This window comes from Malaclemys terrapin, chromosome 1, assembly GCF_027887155.1.
Source record: "Malaclemys terrapin pileata isolate rMalTer1 chromosome 1, rMalTer1.hap1, whole genome shotgun sequence".
In the NCBI taxonomy this organism is placed as follows: Eukaryota; Metazoa; Chordata; order Testudines; family Emydidae; genus Malaclemys; species Malaclemys terrapin.
Window position 1 is genome coordinate 27,974,286 of NC_071505.1, and position 16,309 is coordinate 27,990,594.

Consider the following 16,309-nt stretch of genomic DNA (forward strand, 5'->3'; position numbering starts at 1 on the left):
TGATCCATTGTAATAAGAGCAAAAGCAAAACCGCAATTGTGGTCTGTGCTTACGATTAAATGTGCACACTGTGTCATAGCAAATCAGTTAATGTACAGATAGCAATGACTTTGCATAATGCTATGCAAGCTTAACAGAAATCCGTCAAAATGCACAGCGCCATCTGAGGACCTGATATGTCTGGAGGAATTAGCTTTGCTAGTTATTCATTGCTGTGGGTAAAATGTGTGCAGTAAGGTTTTTTTCCCCCCCTAAATCTTCACCCCCTCCCCCCAATACATTCCAGCGGGGTCCACCACCCAGTCTGAGAACTTCTGCTCTGGAGCATGTTGGCTTCAGTACCTTCTATGAAGCGCATGGAGAAACGCTACTTTGTTCCAGTGCAGGGATTTCAGGTTTTGTACTCGCATAGGGCCCCAAATTCCCTGGTTGTAACCATAGTGAACAATAGAGCCCAGAAGGGCGGATTTAAGTCCACTTTCAAGGATGAGGACATTAAATGGATGGACCTGATGGGTAGGAAGATTTAATCTCCTTTTCTTGTAGATGCATATTGCTGTCCGAGTAAGACTTGTGAACTGGATGTCTGTGTCTTAAGTTTACAGACCAAGTGCCCAAAGCCTCCAGGGAAGAATTTTGGGTTTTTATTACCGAAGGCTGCTTGGTGGCTAAGACTTCATTGGAGTCCATGCTGGACATTGAGGATACTTTGGCCAGAGTGATGGCCTCAGCAGTGACCATGAGAAGGACATCCTGGCTGCAAAATTCGGGCATTGCTCCTGATGTGCAACAGATCATAGAGGATTTGCCCTTTGACAGCCAATATTCTGCACTCATTCAAGGACTCTAGGACTATTCTACCGTCCTTGGGGATGTATATCCCGGCAGTGCAGAGGCACCACTACAATGGGTGGCAGCAGCAGCAAAAGTATCATTCGTAGTACACATTTGGGCAGCCTTTTGTTTCCCTAGAAAGGAGCATAGGTCCCAGAGAGAGAAGGCATTCAGGTGTGGGGTTTGGCCAGTTGACATGCTTTGCCCTGCCCCCCTCTCCTCACCCCCCCAAGTGCCAACTTTCACTCTTCAGTCTGGAGCAGTGTTCCAGTTGTCGCTCCCTTCTCCCTGTCCCCTCCATTTGGGGACAAGCTAGCTTGCTTTCAAAATGCTTGGCGCTTGATCACCATTGTCAGGGGGTCTTAAGCACCATCAAATCAGGCTGTGCGCAGATTCACTCTCTTCTGGCTTTGGGAACAATGGAGGAGCTTCCTCCAGAACGCCACGGTCGGGGTTTCTATTCCCAGTACTTTCTGGTACCCAAATCCAAGGGAGAGGTAAGACCCTGTCTCAACCTTTGCAGCCTCAACAAATATGTCCGATACATAGAGTGACCATTTGGAACTTCGATTATCCTCCCTGTGCTGTCTCAAAACGACTGGTTTGTTGCTCTGGACATTCGTGGTTACGATTTTGCCAAGCCACAGAAAATTCTTTTGATTTGTTAGGGCTAAGCATCGTTTCCCTTTGGCCTCTCTTCTGCTCCTCAGGTTTTTACTAAATGGTGACTGTCCCTCCGGAGGAAAGGAATCCACATCTTCCCATATCTGAATGACTGGTTAATGAAGGACAGATCCAGAGAGGAAGACCTTTCTCATGTCAGCACTACACTGCGCCTCCTCGACCATCTGGGTCTCATCCTAAACATCTTGAGAGTATTTTTGCTGTATGACTTCATTCAGGCGATTCACCACTTTTGCCTTAGTCTGCAGTCTCAGCCTTCCATGAGAGTTGGATGAACCTGAGGCTCTTGGGCCACACATTTTCGTAGATGCAGGTGGCCCAGGTTGCAAAGTTGCATCTTTGCCCCCTTCAGATGTGACTCAGGACAGTTGACTATCCGATTCTTCACTTCTGGACTCCTTGCAGTGGTGGGCACTTCTGGAGAATGTTTGTCAGGGCATTCCCTTCATCTGGCCCTTACCAACCAGGTCTGTTCTCACCGATGCCTCCCTGATGGATTGGGGAGCACATCTGGGGTCGCTGGAAGTTCAAGGTCTGTGGTTGGAACAGGAGTCCTCACCATATATCAGCATTCTGGAGCTTCGGCCCATCTACAATGCATGTCACGCTTTTCTGGACTGTATCAGGGGCTCATGGGTCACATACTTACTGACAATACCACCATGTATTATATGAACAGGTAAGAAGGTGCATACTCCAGGATGCTCTGCCAAGAGGAAGTCAGGTTGTGACAGCTCTGCATTGAGGTGAGTATTGTTCCGATAGCCAACCACTTGCCCAGTGTCCAGAATCATCTTGCAGATCATCTCAGCAGGAATTTTTACTTGAGTCACAAGAAGTCCCTGAAGACAAGTATCCTCCACGTCATCTTTGCAGTGTGGGGCATTCTGACAATCAACCTGTTTGCTATGAGGGACAACAGGAAATGTGACCTGTTCTGCTCTCCAGGAGGCCTTAGTCCAGGCTCTCTGTCCAACGCTTTCCAGCTCAGCTGGCAGTCGGCTCCTGTACGTTTTTCCCTCAATCCCAGTCATCCCACAGGTCATCCTCGAGATGAAAGAGGACTAGGGCAAGCTAATTCTCATTGCCCCAGCGTGGCCAAGGCGGTTCTCTGATCTTTTCATGTTGTCAATTCAACCTCCCATACCCCTTCCTCTCCATCCCAATCTGGTCACACCTTATGTCCCCCACTCAGCTCCCTGCATCTCATGGCGTGGCTGCTTTCTGGCTGAGTGAGGAGGAAGTGCAGTGTTCGACAGCTGTTCCAGATCATATGAAGGGTCAAGTGGTCCCTTCACAGATTATCTCTAAATGGGTAACATCCTGTATCAAGACTGCATATGAAATAACTTCAGCTATGTCTCCTCAGTGAGTGTGAGCTCATTCTGCAAGAGCACAAGCAATGTCAGTAGCATTCCTTCGTGACATCTCAATATTGGAAATTTGCAGGACTGCTCCATGGTCGTCCATATGCACATTTATGAACCTTGATGCCATTATCACATCTTCCAGAGTAGATGCAGGTTTTGGTAGGGCAGTCCTGCAATTCTTGTTTAGGTAGACTCCGAACCCCACCTCCTGAGATCGGTACTGCTTTGACTCATCCAAGTGGAATATAAAGCTGCATCTACTCGAAGAATAAACTGTTACTTACTGTACCTGTGGTTCTCCCAGATGTAATGCAGATGTGTATTCCACAACCCACCCTTTGTCCCCTCTGCATTGGAGTACGGTCTTGGTGTTCAGTGCAAAGGAACTGAAGGGGGTCGAGGTGGCGCCGTCTCATACGGCCAGGGCAGGAGCTATGAGCATGAGGTGTAAGTGCCACCCCTTCCCCCCCGCCCCCCCCCATGGTGTGATAGATTTTTGTTACCAATCTGCCTGAGGCCACAGTTGATCAGGCTGGGGCCACAGGATCTTTTTTGGGGAGGAGATGACGAGGCACACCAAGTGTCTAAATTTTAAAGCCTTCTTGATAAAATAATAGCAAAGAGTGCTGGGAACGCTCCCACGTCACTCAGGGGAAGAAAGAAAGCATTAATGCCCCAAACCCTACCCACTTTCATACTCACACACGCACGACCCAGACTGGCCAAGTCTGGGTGTAATGTCAGAAGAAGAGGGGGGTGGGAAGGTGGAGGGGAGTGCTGTCCTGGGTCCAGGCCGTCCAAGGATCCGCTGTGCTCTCCAAGTTGCTTCAGCTCTCAGGAGGGTTTTAAGTCCTGGGCTCCTTTGGGGGGAGGGGTTCATTCTGCTCCTGGTGCTCTTTGTGCCAGTCCAAACCGGCTTTCTGTGGTCTCTTCAACTTTCCCCAAAACACACCGGTTTCAGGGCCGTGAGACAGTTCTGTTTGTTCCTGGCTGGCCTTCACCATCTCGCTCCTTTTCCTGGCCCCGCATTTTGTTCAACAACTTTCCTTTCTCACGGCTGGGCGGGATGGGGGTTGGACCCCCCCCCCCCACCTTCTGTCTTGGCAGGTAGCAGCTGGCCTTGGGTTGGAGTCAGCTTCTTATCTTCGGACTGAGCTTGCTAGCTGCAGTGTTGAGTTAACCTGTACTCTGCTTTCTTCTTTCTCCCCCTCCTCCCCTCCTTGGCCTCTCGTACTCCTGCAAAGGAATCTTCCACTCTCCACTCAGACACCTTTAACCCTCCCCAAAATGCTTTGTGATGCTTGCGACAGCGTTAGCAACCTATATGCATTCCGAAGAAGTGGGCTGTAGTCCACGAAAACTTATGCTCTAATAAATCTGTTAGTCTCTAAGGTGCCACAAGTACTCCTGTTCTTTTTGCGGATACAGACTAACACGGCTGCTACTCTGAAACCTGAGTGTTGATCTACCTTCCTAGGGGACTCCCTAAGGGGAGGGGGCCATTGGGTTGTGACAGTGGGTACTGCTAGGCAAAATTCTCTGGCTCTGGTGTGCTGTGCGTGCACACACCTAAGTGGAATACACGTCTGCATCACATCTCGAAGTACCACAGTTACAGTAACCATTTCTTGTAAAAGATGCATATTGAATCTGTCCAGTGCTTATCACTATAGTGTCTGAGCACCTGAACATAAAACAACTGAACATAGTACTTATAGATGTGTTCTGAATGTTGCATAATCTCTTATTAGCTTGTGGGGTTCTTCTAACTCTTTGGATGCTGGTATTTTTCAGTGTGCCAGAAAAATGATATGTTTGTAGTATCCACAGTATTAAATTTTTCTGAAGAATCTGAAGCATGGGGGGAGGGATAGCTCAGTGGTTTGAGCATTGGCCTGCTAAACTCAGGGTTGTGAGCTCAATCCTTGAGGGGGCCACTTAAGGATCTGGGGCAAAATCAGTACTTGGTCCTGCTAGTGAAGCCAGGGGGCTGGACTCAATGACCTTTCAAGGTCCCTTCCAGTTCTAGGAGATGAGATATCTCCATTAATTTATTTTTATTTATTTTATTTGTGTGTGTGTTTTTCTAGGACTATGGTTCTGATGGTTTGAAGTTGATATCTCATGAAGAAAGTATTTCATTTGGTGAGTCAGTATTGAAGTTGACATTTGATCCTGGTACAGTGGAAGATGGCTTGCTCACCGTAGAGTGCAGATTGGATCATCCATTTTATGTTAAAAATAAAGGTAGGAAAATATTGTATGTGTACAGCAAAACTCTCAGGAGTTATGTAATAAGTTCTTCTAAGACAGTATCTGTAAATCTCATAACCATCTCCCACAGTAGTTGAAAGCAGCAGTATTCCCCATTCACATTACTCTAAATTTGCTTGAAAGAAACACTGGAATTTGAACAATAAAGTTGGTAGAAATGTTGTATGTGTTGTCTCTTCTTGAAAGGTTTAGCAAATATGATAGAGAGCACAGAAAAGACAGAGAGAGAGAGCAAATAAGGGAGGCTACTTACACTTCCTATATCTAAATGTGACACTTAAGGCTTGGCTACACTTGCAAGTTAGAGCACATTAAATCAGCCCCAGGCGCCCTAACTCACGACCCGTCCACACTGGCAAGGCACTTAGAATGCCTGGACTCTGCAGCTGGAGTGCTCCTGGTAATCCACCTCCACGAGAAGCATAACACTTGCTGCGCCTTGGCTGAAACGCCCCAGCATCAGTGTGAACGAGGTGTTGCATTACTGCACTGTGATTGGCCTCCGGAAACGTCCCATAATCCCCTTAAGTCACGTGGCCACTCTTGTCATTGTTTTGGAATCGGCTGCAGGAATGCAGCTATGCCCTTTCAAAGCTCCTTTTCTGACAGCCAGCATGCGTATCTGCTCCTGGACAAAGCAACCATTAGTGTGGAATGCTGCTTGCTGTAAGTGTGAGAGAGAGAGGGGGTCTGCTGCTGTCTGAACTTACAAGACAGCATGCTGACATGCTCTCAGCCCCCCAAAAACCCACTCTCTCTCTCCTCACATACAAACACAACACACTCCTGTCACACTCCACCCTCCCCCCATTTGAAAAGCACATTGCAGCCACTTGCATGCTGGGATAGCTACCACAATGCACTGCTCTCTGTGGCATTGCAAGAGCTGCTAATGTGGCCATGCCAGTGCGCTTGAACCTGACAGTGTGAACACATGGCAGCGCTTTCCCTACTGCGCTCTCCGAGGGCTGGTTTAACTCACAGAGCTCTACATCTGCAAGTGTAGCCATACCCTTAAAGTTGGTAAAATGGTTACTTGGTTTGGTTTTCTGTTCTTTTTTTGCTTGGATAAAAAGCTTGTAAATGAAGTAAAAATGAACTATATCACATCAGTAATTACACAGGCAGAAGTTTCTGATTTTGCTTTTGGGGAAAAAGGTAAATAAAAACTTAATCTGGACTAATACACCGCTACCTCAATATAACGCCACCCAATATAACACGAATTCAGATATAACCTGGTAAAGCAGTGCTCCGGAGGGGCGGGGCTTTGCACTCCGGTGGATCAAAGCAAGTTCAATATAATGCGGTTTCACCTATAACACGGTAAGATTTTTTGGCTCCCGAGGTAGAGGTGAATTTTAAATCCAGTTTTGGGAAACCCAGTTTTTCTTTTGTGCTCTCTGCCAGGCGGGATTGGCAGTGATAGATCTCTGCCAAGACATCAGAGCTAGAGCTCACTAGGCTATTTGTCTAATTATTTACCCCTGCAGGTTGGTCGTCTTTCTATCCAAGCTTGACTGTGGTTCAGCATGGCATTCCATGCTGTGAAATGCATATTGGAGATACGTGTCTACCTCCAGGACACCCCGACGCCATTAACTTTGATGATTCAGGTGTTTTTGATACGTTTAAAAGGTAACTTCTGAATAAAATGGCTTCATTGCTTTTCTGAAGAAAAGTTGCATTAACCCTGTGGACATGTAAGTCTACTAATATGTGAAAGATGTGCCCCAGGAGGGAGAGGAATTGTTTATGATGGTACAAGAGGGTATAAATAGGAGAGTAAGACTTCAGGCAAAATGTCAGAAAACCTTTCTGATGGTGAAATCTGTTTGTCTATGGAATAGTCTCACAAAGAAAGTGGTGGCAGCCCCATTGCTTAGGACATTTCAAACTAGACCAGATAAAGCACTAGAAAATATACTGTATGGAAAAGTCCTACACTGGGTGAGGGAGTAGCGTGGGCTGGATAACCTAATATTTGCCATTACAGGGTGCATTAGTTGGCTATTGGCATATGCTTCATATACAGCCCACTGTCTTTAGCCATCCGAGCAGTTTCCCAGTAACCAAAGAACCAACCAATATGACATGGCTTTATTGCTCCTGGAAAATGGTTCCTTCATTTTAAATGTTGTCTGATCAGATTTTTGAGAATTCTGCAGAGAAGGAAGAGAGAAAATTGTTTTGATCAAACTGATTTTCCCATACTTCTTTCTTCCTAAATTCCCTAGCTGATTTGAACCCCATCTTTATCCCCATTACCCCAGCAGCTTCCCTTCCAGCGGCAGATTATGGTCCGGTGATCACTTTGATCTTTCAGTTTCTATTGGCACTGTCAAAGTTTCCTGTTCCATTTTTTTGGACTAATACTACTACTGAAAGGGCATCAGGATTGTTGGGGATGAAGGAAAAATAAAAAACTGCCTGTCCCCTGAGGCAACAGTTGTGGGCAGCAGGGCAGAGAAAGTTAAAAACAAAACACTCAAGGCCCCAGCTGTCCTGGGAGTGGGAAGATGGGGAAGCAGCAGGATCACTGGGAGACAGAAAGCTCCTTTCCACATTTCTCTGTCCCTCTTTGAGCTGGCAAACTAGGCTGTCAGCAGCTTACCCTACCCTCTTCCCCTTTTGCAGTTCTTTACTCTTCCAAGCAGATTTTGGACAATGACTATTTCCCATCCCAGAGCACTAAAGGGAGAGAAGAAATCCCCTCTGTAGACAAGCGAGTCACATGGTATCTGTCTGATGCTACTTTGATCGTCTGTTCAGAACAGCACTTCCAGCCTGTATCTCAGCCAGGAAGTACAGGCAGGTGATGGAAGTGCCCAATTCAATTTTAAAAATTGGGGTTTATGGATTATGCACATTTTTAAGTCAGTTTTGTGGTACAAGTTGGTGTTTTAGAGTGATAATTGAATGGCACCTCTTCTTTTTTTTTTTTTTTAAGGGCATAGGAACACTGTATTTTAGTCATTTATATTTTCCCCAGCTATGATCAACTAAAGGCCTTAGCACTTGAATGTCGCATAAGCAATTAAGAGTGTCCTGAAACGTGGTGGAATTAGGCAGTGTTGTTGTAGCCATGTTGGTCCCAGGATATTAGAGAGAGAAAGGTGGTTGAGATAATATCTTTTATTGGATCAACTTCTGTTTGTGAAAGAGTCGAGCTTACTCAGAGCTCTTCTTCAGGTCTGGGAAAGGTACTCAGAGTGTCACTGCTAAATACAAGGTGGAACAGATTGTTTAGCGTAAGTAGTTAACACCCTAAATGCCCCAATAGTAACTACGTGGGTGAAAGCAGAAAGTCATTACACTCTTGAATTAACTCACACAGGAAAAGGGTAAAAGTCAAAAACACCTTATCACCTGTGGGTGAACACTTTTCACAAAATGATGACTTTATACCTGGTTTCTCATTCCTCATCCTCAAAGGAAGCCCGCCCAACACTTTCAAAAGACAAGCCTGGGAGCTTAAATCCATAACTTCACTAGACACTAAAAATCATGGACTGAACAGAGACACTGGATTTATGGCTTATTACAGCAACCTGTAACCCACTAACAACCTTCCCCAGCTGTTTCCCTTCCACCCCTTCCTTTCTTCCCTGTGACTGAGGGGTGTTAACGGGCCACTTCACCTTGAATGGTCCCTTGAAATGTGTTAACTACTTATGCTAAACAATTTTTTCCACCTTGTATTTAGCAGTGACACTCTAAGGCCTTGTTTCAGAGTAGCAGCTGTGTTAGTCTGTATCTGCAAAAAGAAGAACAGGAGTACTTGTGGCACCTTAGAGACTAACAAATTTATTAGAGCATAAGCTTTCGTGGGCTTATGCTTATGCTCTAATAAATTTGTTAGTCTCTAAGGTGCCACAAGTACTCCTGTTCTTCTTTCTAAGGCCTTGGCTACACTTGCGAGTTACAGCGCTGTAACTCACTGACCGGCTACACTGGCAAGGCACGTACAGCGCTGTATCTCCCTGGGTACACGGCTGCAGGTACTCCACTTCCCCGAGAAGCATAAGAGATACAGCGGAGTGGCTACGACTCTCCCCAGTGAGTGTGTACCAGGAATCAACCTGCAGCGCTGTACTGATCACCTTGTCAAGTGGCCAATCCTCTCCATTGTTGTGACCGGCTGCAGGAATGCGGAAGTGCTGGTTTCAAAGCTCATACCACGGAGAAAAAACAAACAGTTTGCTGTTTGAGTGAGTGAATGAATGAGCAGGGGGCCCGGGAGTTCGGAACTTGCAAAATAGAGTGCTGACACGCTCCAAAAAGCACACTTTTCCCCCCCACACTCCCTGTCACACTCCACCCCACCCCACCCCCATTTTGAAAAGCACGTTGCAGCCACATGAATGCTGGGATAGCTGCCCATGATGCACCGCTCCCAACACAGCTGCAAATGTTGCAAGTGTAGCCACGCCACTGCGCTGGCAGCTGTCAGTGTGGACAGACTGCAGCGCTTTCCCTACTCAGCTGTACGAAGACAGGTTTACCTCACAGCACTGTACAGCTGCAAATGTAGCCAAGGCCTGAGTACCTTTCCCAGACCTGAAGAAGAGCTCTGTGTAAGCTACACTCTCTCAGTAACAGATTTTGGTCCAATAAAAGGTATTACCTCACCCACCTCATCTCGGTGGAATTCTCACACTTCTGCCACTAGAGGGTGGAAGATTATCATCTGTGAATTAAATCATGTACTGTATCAATTGAATTAAATCATGTATTGTATCTGTTAATTTTTCAATGAAAGTTGCTATATAAGTACAAAAGTATGCCTAAAGCAATTGTTTGTGAAGACATTGTTTATAATGTTAGTCTCTGTGAGTAGTGTGTTTTTATATTTGCTGTTAATATAAAAAATTATAAATGAACTACAGACTTTTTCTGGAAGGTTTATGGAGATGCTCTGTTTTTCATAATATTAAATACACTGAAGCATATTATGTATAATAAAATGTAAATGAGTAACACCTTTATATAGACTTCAGTCCTTCTTTAAGTGCAATTTTCAACACAACCTTAACGATGAAGTCACTACTGACTCTTCCATAATATGTATTATACAAAAGTCTGTATATATCTTAAATGCTATACTAAAACTTCACATAAATACTGATGGGGCTTAGTGAGGGCTCAGATTGAAGGGAAAAAAGTACTCTCCCAGATTTTGTCCACAAACCAAAGTCTTCCCACTTGCAACTTGAGAAACTAGAATCAGATGCCACTCACAGTAAATTGTGTAGAATAGATGTTCAAAATACGTTTAGCTATCTCTGCTGAGTACCACTGGCCTCCTTAGCTTAATTCTTCCTCATTGGGGTTTGAGTAAGGCATGTACATTAGTGATGTAGGAATCTAAGCGGTCATTTAAAAACAATTGTTTCTAGATGCCATGGTTGTAAGGAAAACCTTGAAAAGGTGAACTGATGCCGTGATCTTTGCCTGAGTCTGCTGACAGCCTCTGGCAGAAGGGGCCACTAAAGTCAGGGAGAAAGCTGCCAGGCCGTACATACGTTGCCAGAGCAGACCTGGCCCTTATTACCATGTGGTGAGCTTTGGTGTCCTGTTGGTTTCTGCAGGATTGGCTCCCACTGGTGGAGTTCAGATGCCCTCTGGACTCCACTTTTCCTCTCTGGTCTTTGGGCTCTGAGTCACTTTGTGGGTGAAGTAGTGGTTGTACTCTCCCATGTGCTATTCACTCAAGGTCCTCAAATGAGTTGTTACTGCCAGCAACCATCACAAACCAGGCCTTGAGTGCCTTGAGCGCTAACAGAGGCAAAAGCAGAAATAAAAGAAAGTTGTTCCAAAAGAAGGTGAAATGAGACCAGAACTACAACTGGCATACAAGGGGAGAGTCAGTAGTAAACAACAGCAGATCTTGGACAGTTGCCTCCCACCACCACATTGTGGTGCATCTACCAAAGTTGTTGACTAATCTCTGTACCAAGTCCAGACTAAGTACGTCACAGTTGGATGTATGCACGTTTTGGGTGAAGCACAAGAACTCTAAAAATGAACAGTGGAACAATTAATTAGGGATTGTTCAGGAATCAACATAGGTTTTAAAAGTAGAACCTGTAAATTTCATTCTAATTGATTTACTTTCTAATCAAGTGATGTATCTTTTCATTCTAGTTATGATTTTACACCAATGGATTCTTCTGCAGTTTATGTATTAAGCAGCATGGCTCGTCAGCGTCGCGCTTCTTTATCTTGTGGAGGATCGGGCAGTCAAGACTTTGAGAGATCAGAATGCAGTAAAAACTGTGTGGCTGATGGATCATCACAGCTTTCCTCCAGTTCTTTGTGTAGTAAAGCTGGCAAAAGCCACAGCTCAGGGACTGCAAGTACTATGAGTGCCACTTCTCCTAACAAATGCAAAAGACCAATGAATGCCTTCATGCTTTTTGCCAAAAAGTACAGAGTTGAATATACTCAGATGTATCCAGGGAAAGATAACAGGTAACAGTACTCAACTTCTTAGTTTTGACCATATAATTGATCTAGCAAAGTTTGCAAGTCCTATTTTTAAACTTATAGCAAATTAAGTTTCGCAAGTGAAATAAAATGTGTATGTATTGTTCCAAGAAACAAACTGAAAGCTGCTCACATAAGGCCAAACTTAAGAGGAGGCTTCAGACCTCAGTGAACTTGACAACTAGTGTCAGGGCAGAAACTGGTTTAATATCTACTTACTCTTACTGTACTTTATGTAGACTTGATCCTGCCTTCAGAAGCATTTCAGCAATGTTTGTGTGTGTGTGTGTGCAGTGCACACACACTTTGTACATTTTGGTAAGATTCGTTCAGGGGGGGAAAAGACTATGTTGTCCTTTCTGTGTTACAGTAGGGAAAGGGGATTTTTATATCTTGCCTCCCAGTCTCTGATTGTGTCTTGACATAAGATTGTAAGCTCTTTGGGGCAAGGAGTGTGTCTTTTTGCCTCTGTCTATACATCATCTAGAACAGTGTGGCCCTGAACCTTGATTAGGGTTTCTAAGTGTTGTTGTAATCCAAGCAATAATGTTTTAACTATTCCTATGCCATTCTTTTGTTTGCACTATAAAGCTTGAAAAATCCAGTTACCTAGTCACCAGTGGTGAGTAATAGGTAGCTATCCCTGGCAAGAAGGGTTAAATGGGTCTATGTTTTGATATGTGTGTAAATTTTATTTATTTATATATGTATATACACACACATACATACAAACAATTTATATATAATAAATGTTTAGACAAAGATATTGATTATATATAAATGTACATATCAGATATAAATAATATGTAAGTTTTATATCTGTATATGTACATAGCTATGTTTGTGCATATTATTTATAAAATGCTTGTGTTTTTATATACAAGTTCTGAAAAGAAATCTTTTGCCTTTATATGAGAATAGAATCATTTCTTATACATTACAGTACTAAACCTAGCAAAAACTAAAGGTAACAGAACTACAGAAATGTAAATTGAGAGGATTAATTGGCTGCCAGCTTATATACAAGATGATGGTGGAAATGCTTTGACCCAGAGTTAAGAAATTAAACCCTTCAGCACAAATAATCCCTCTGCTCTGCCATATGATAGAGTTCCATAATGGGTATGGAGTCACTTCAATGATGCATCTTTGCAAATGTGTCTGTCTTCAGATTCACTAAAACTATCACTGAGAAATCAAAACAGCCAATTAGAAAAACATAATATAATTTCATTTAAAATACTGGTTTCAAATGGAGCAAGCTGGAACTGCAGTTGGGTGAATTCCAAGGAAGTTTTAACATTTCCATTTGTAGACTTAGGCTGAGAAAAATAACTGAAGATTAACAAGTAACTGACATTCTGGAATGAAACACTTAGGGCCTCAATGGGAAATGCAGTGCATGGGAACACGGATATGCTTTTGTCTTTTAAAAAAACATAGTGCAGCATCAGTCATTAGCTTTGGGTTTATCGATTCTACAAACTTGTGACCAGCAAAACAGCCTTTAGGCAGACTAGTGGAGTGTTCACAAATTTGGATATGCAGAAGCAATCATATTTATTCAAATGTATACAACTGATCAGATCACTAAGAAAATTTTACAGTGTATGGTATGTTTAATTACAGCATAATCAAATCATTAATTTGTAAACTCAGGTTCTGACCTTCCATTGCAATAACAGCTATGCCATTTTTGTTTGTTTGTTTTGCTTACACACATTAAATAGCATATGTGAACTGGCTTTCCCAACTGGGTTACGTTTTTGGGGGTGGGGAAGGGGAACACAGTGTATCCAACCCATCAAAGGTTAGATTCATCAAGGAGCTTAGGCATGGGGATGTTCAGTGTCTCAACACCTAATTTTTAGGCACTTAGAAAATCAGTGAGATTCACAAAGCTTGAGTTAGGTGCTGAGGCTTCCTATAGAATGAATGGAGGAAGCTAGCTGCCTTAAATAGGATTCACAAAAGCCAGTGGACTAGTTGGCTCCCTGCCCAATGTAACCAATAGGAGTGTTTCTGCCTGACCCCAAGCTGGCGCGAGATGCCTCCCTCTGCTTGGGATTCTCAGTTGCAAAGCCTTTATTGGAGATAGGCACCTATGCTCTTTTTGCAAGCTGTCCCAGGGGAAGCAGGGAGGAGCTCTCTCATAACTTGTAGGCCCGGGCTCAGGGTAATTAAAGAGTTATAGGCTCAGAAGGACTAAAAGCTGGGTCTTCCACATCTTGGGTGGTTGCTCTAACCAACAGGCTAGAGAGTCATTCTTATGTGTTTGTGCGTGCTCTTTGGCACAATGACACTTTAATTAGTTAATCTAACAATGGAACACCTTCAACAGGAGAAATTGAGGGAAGCCAGCATCCAAATATCCCATAGTCTAGGGGTTAGGTCACTCACCTGACAAGGGGCAGATACCTGTTCAAATCCCTTCTCCCTCAGGCGGTGGGGATTTGAACCATGGTTTCCCAGGTCAATGCCCTAACCACTGGGCTAAAAGTTATGAGGGAGCTCCTCTGCCTCCTGCCCCACAGTTGCATTAGGCCAAGGAACATGTATCAGTCACTGGTTTATGGATCACACTGGGTGTAGGTGTCTGGCTGCCTAAAGCGAGGCAGCAGTGCACGTGCTCAGAGGCAGAAACAGCCAACTTTTACTGCAAAAACTTATGTGCCAAGTATGATTAGTGCATACAAGGTTTGGCAGAAGCTGAGCAGGGGGGTTTGTGAATACCTATGGGGCCTGATCCTGGAATGTAGGAACCTAAAAGGGCACTTAGACACCTAGGTCCTTTTGTGCCTTTAGCCCCAGTCTAATAAAATAGTGATCTGTGAAAACCCCAGTATCTAGGGCAACATCCATTTCATTCTAAGGCTTGAGCAGAATGCTCCTGATCCAAACCGGAGTTAAGATGATGCTTTAAGTGTTTCAGACGTCAGTAAGCTTGACAACCACCAGGGGTTTATTGCCATGTATCCATAAGTGGATTTTATCCTGTATGCAAAAAAATTGAAATAATTTTTGAGTGACATGTAAGTTTTGAAAGTGGAACATATCTGAAATACAGCCACTCGTCTTTAGTATAATTGATGGAAACAGATACATAGGTTCAGATAACTTTAAATGTGTAGCAGAAGCAAATTTAATGGCATGTTTAGTGCAGACTTTACAAGGACTAGATCCCAAATTTAGACCTGTAATAATTCCTTCCTCTTTTTAATTCATCATAAGTAACCATAGCTGTTTGGTTACATAATCAGATGCCTTACTAGAACTTCAAAAGGCCAGCAGATGCTTTTTGAGGCACCCTAAAGCCATGAGTGAGGGAACACAGGTTGCGGGGGAGGGGCAGTCTAGTGAGGGATGTAATTGGACAGGTTTGTGCATGAGTTACTGCTGTCTGTAGAAGAAATTTAGAAGAGGCTTAAAAGGTCATGGAACTTCACTAGCCAGATTTTTCATCAATCTCTGTACTAGTACTGGGTGGTGAGCAGCCATGCTCCATTTCCTCTTTCACATGAAGCTCTTACTTTTCCACCAGATTTGCTGAAGCTCAAAAACCATATAGATTCAATACCTGCGTGCGCAGCTTTGTCTCTTGGAGGTATCAGGTGTCTTGGGCATGAGAGTGTTTTACCGGGCTGCCCCGTACACATTTAAAAAAACTATTTAGGAAGGTTTAACAAGTTTATAACTCCTTGCCCTATAACTACCAGAGACAAAACAATAGTCATTATACCAGTAACCTTTGGTTTAGAGAAACATGGTAAAGTGCTAGAATCAAAAATATAGCGGTGGCAGGTTCCCCCCCAGAGGTCAGCTAGACTGTCCCCTCCGATGCTAAGACCAAGTATACCTAGACCAAAGCTATAAGCAAGTAATAATCATATAATGTTGTTGAATATTAATATTCAGTAGTCATGCCTGGGTTGTTAAATATGTGTAAGCAGCAATTTCATCCAGTTTAATAAAATGACCAGAAACAGCATGGGTAGAGTCAGGCTGCTCACCCATGCACATTTTCATGCCTTTGCACTGTAAATGGAAGGTCTGACCCCCTTTCTCATTGGCTAATAGCTAGACCTGTATTTAATGCCAAGGTCACTATTTGTAAATCAATTTTCCAGCTTCAGCAGGAGGAGAGGGCAGTATTTGAAACAAGAACTAACTTTTTTTTTAAACTGTAGTTTAGTTCCTTGAACTCTGGTTGGCTGAGATGTATATAATAACTGGTTCAGCAATCTCCATTTGCCCTAATTAAAGTGAGCTGCTGTAGCATGCTTCCCATACATTGGGGAATAGATAGAGCGTCAGTATCTATAGTTGGAAGCCCTGTAGCTTGAGGTGACGCCCTTTAACAAATTCTTCATTTAGCTGAGTCACAGCGTCCTCACTCCATAGCACTTGATGAGGTACCAGTACTAAATGGTCTGAGAGGGGCAGCTTTTGGTGCAATTGGACCATATCTTGAAACAGAGATATTTATGAAACATTCTAACTAAACTAGTGCATGTACCTGTAGAACTAACCCTGATTACTTAGAAATATGAACCCTATCATTGAAAGACACAAATTGACCTACCTGTGTGGATTTACCAGAGACAGACTAATGTATGAGCCTTTGGTCTCAGGAGTCTTCAAAGCATCTCGCAATACAG

At 43.7% G+C, this 16,309-nt stretch overlaps 1 protein-coding gene across 1 annotated transcript in view; it reads left to right on the forward strand.

The window, feature by feature from the left end:
• The window catches only part of HBP1 (HMG-box transcription factor 1), a 35,110-nt gene that overhangs the window by 15,070 nt on the left and 3,731 nt on the right, over window positions 1-16,309 (forward strand). Inside the window, exons 7-9 of the mRNA XM_054018610.1 lie at window positions 4,979-5,135; window positions 6,656-6,800; window positions 11,310-11,636. Coding sequence (XP_053874585.1) covers window positions 4,979-5,135; window positions 6,656-6,800; window positions 11,310-11,636 — 629 coding nt within the window. The remainder of the gene's footprint in view (window positions 1-4,978; window positions 5,136-6,655; window positions 6,801-11,309; window positions 11,637-16,309) is intronic.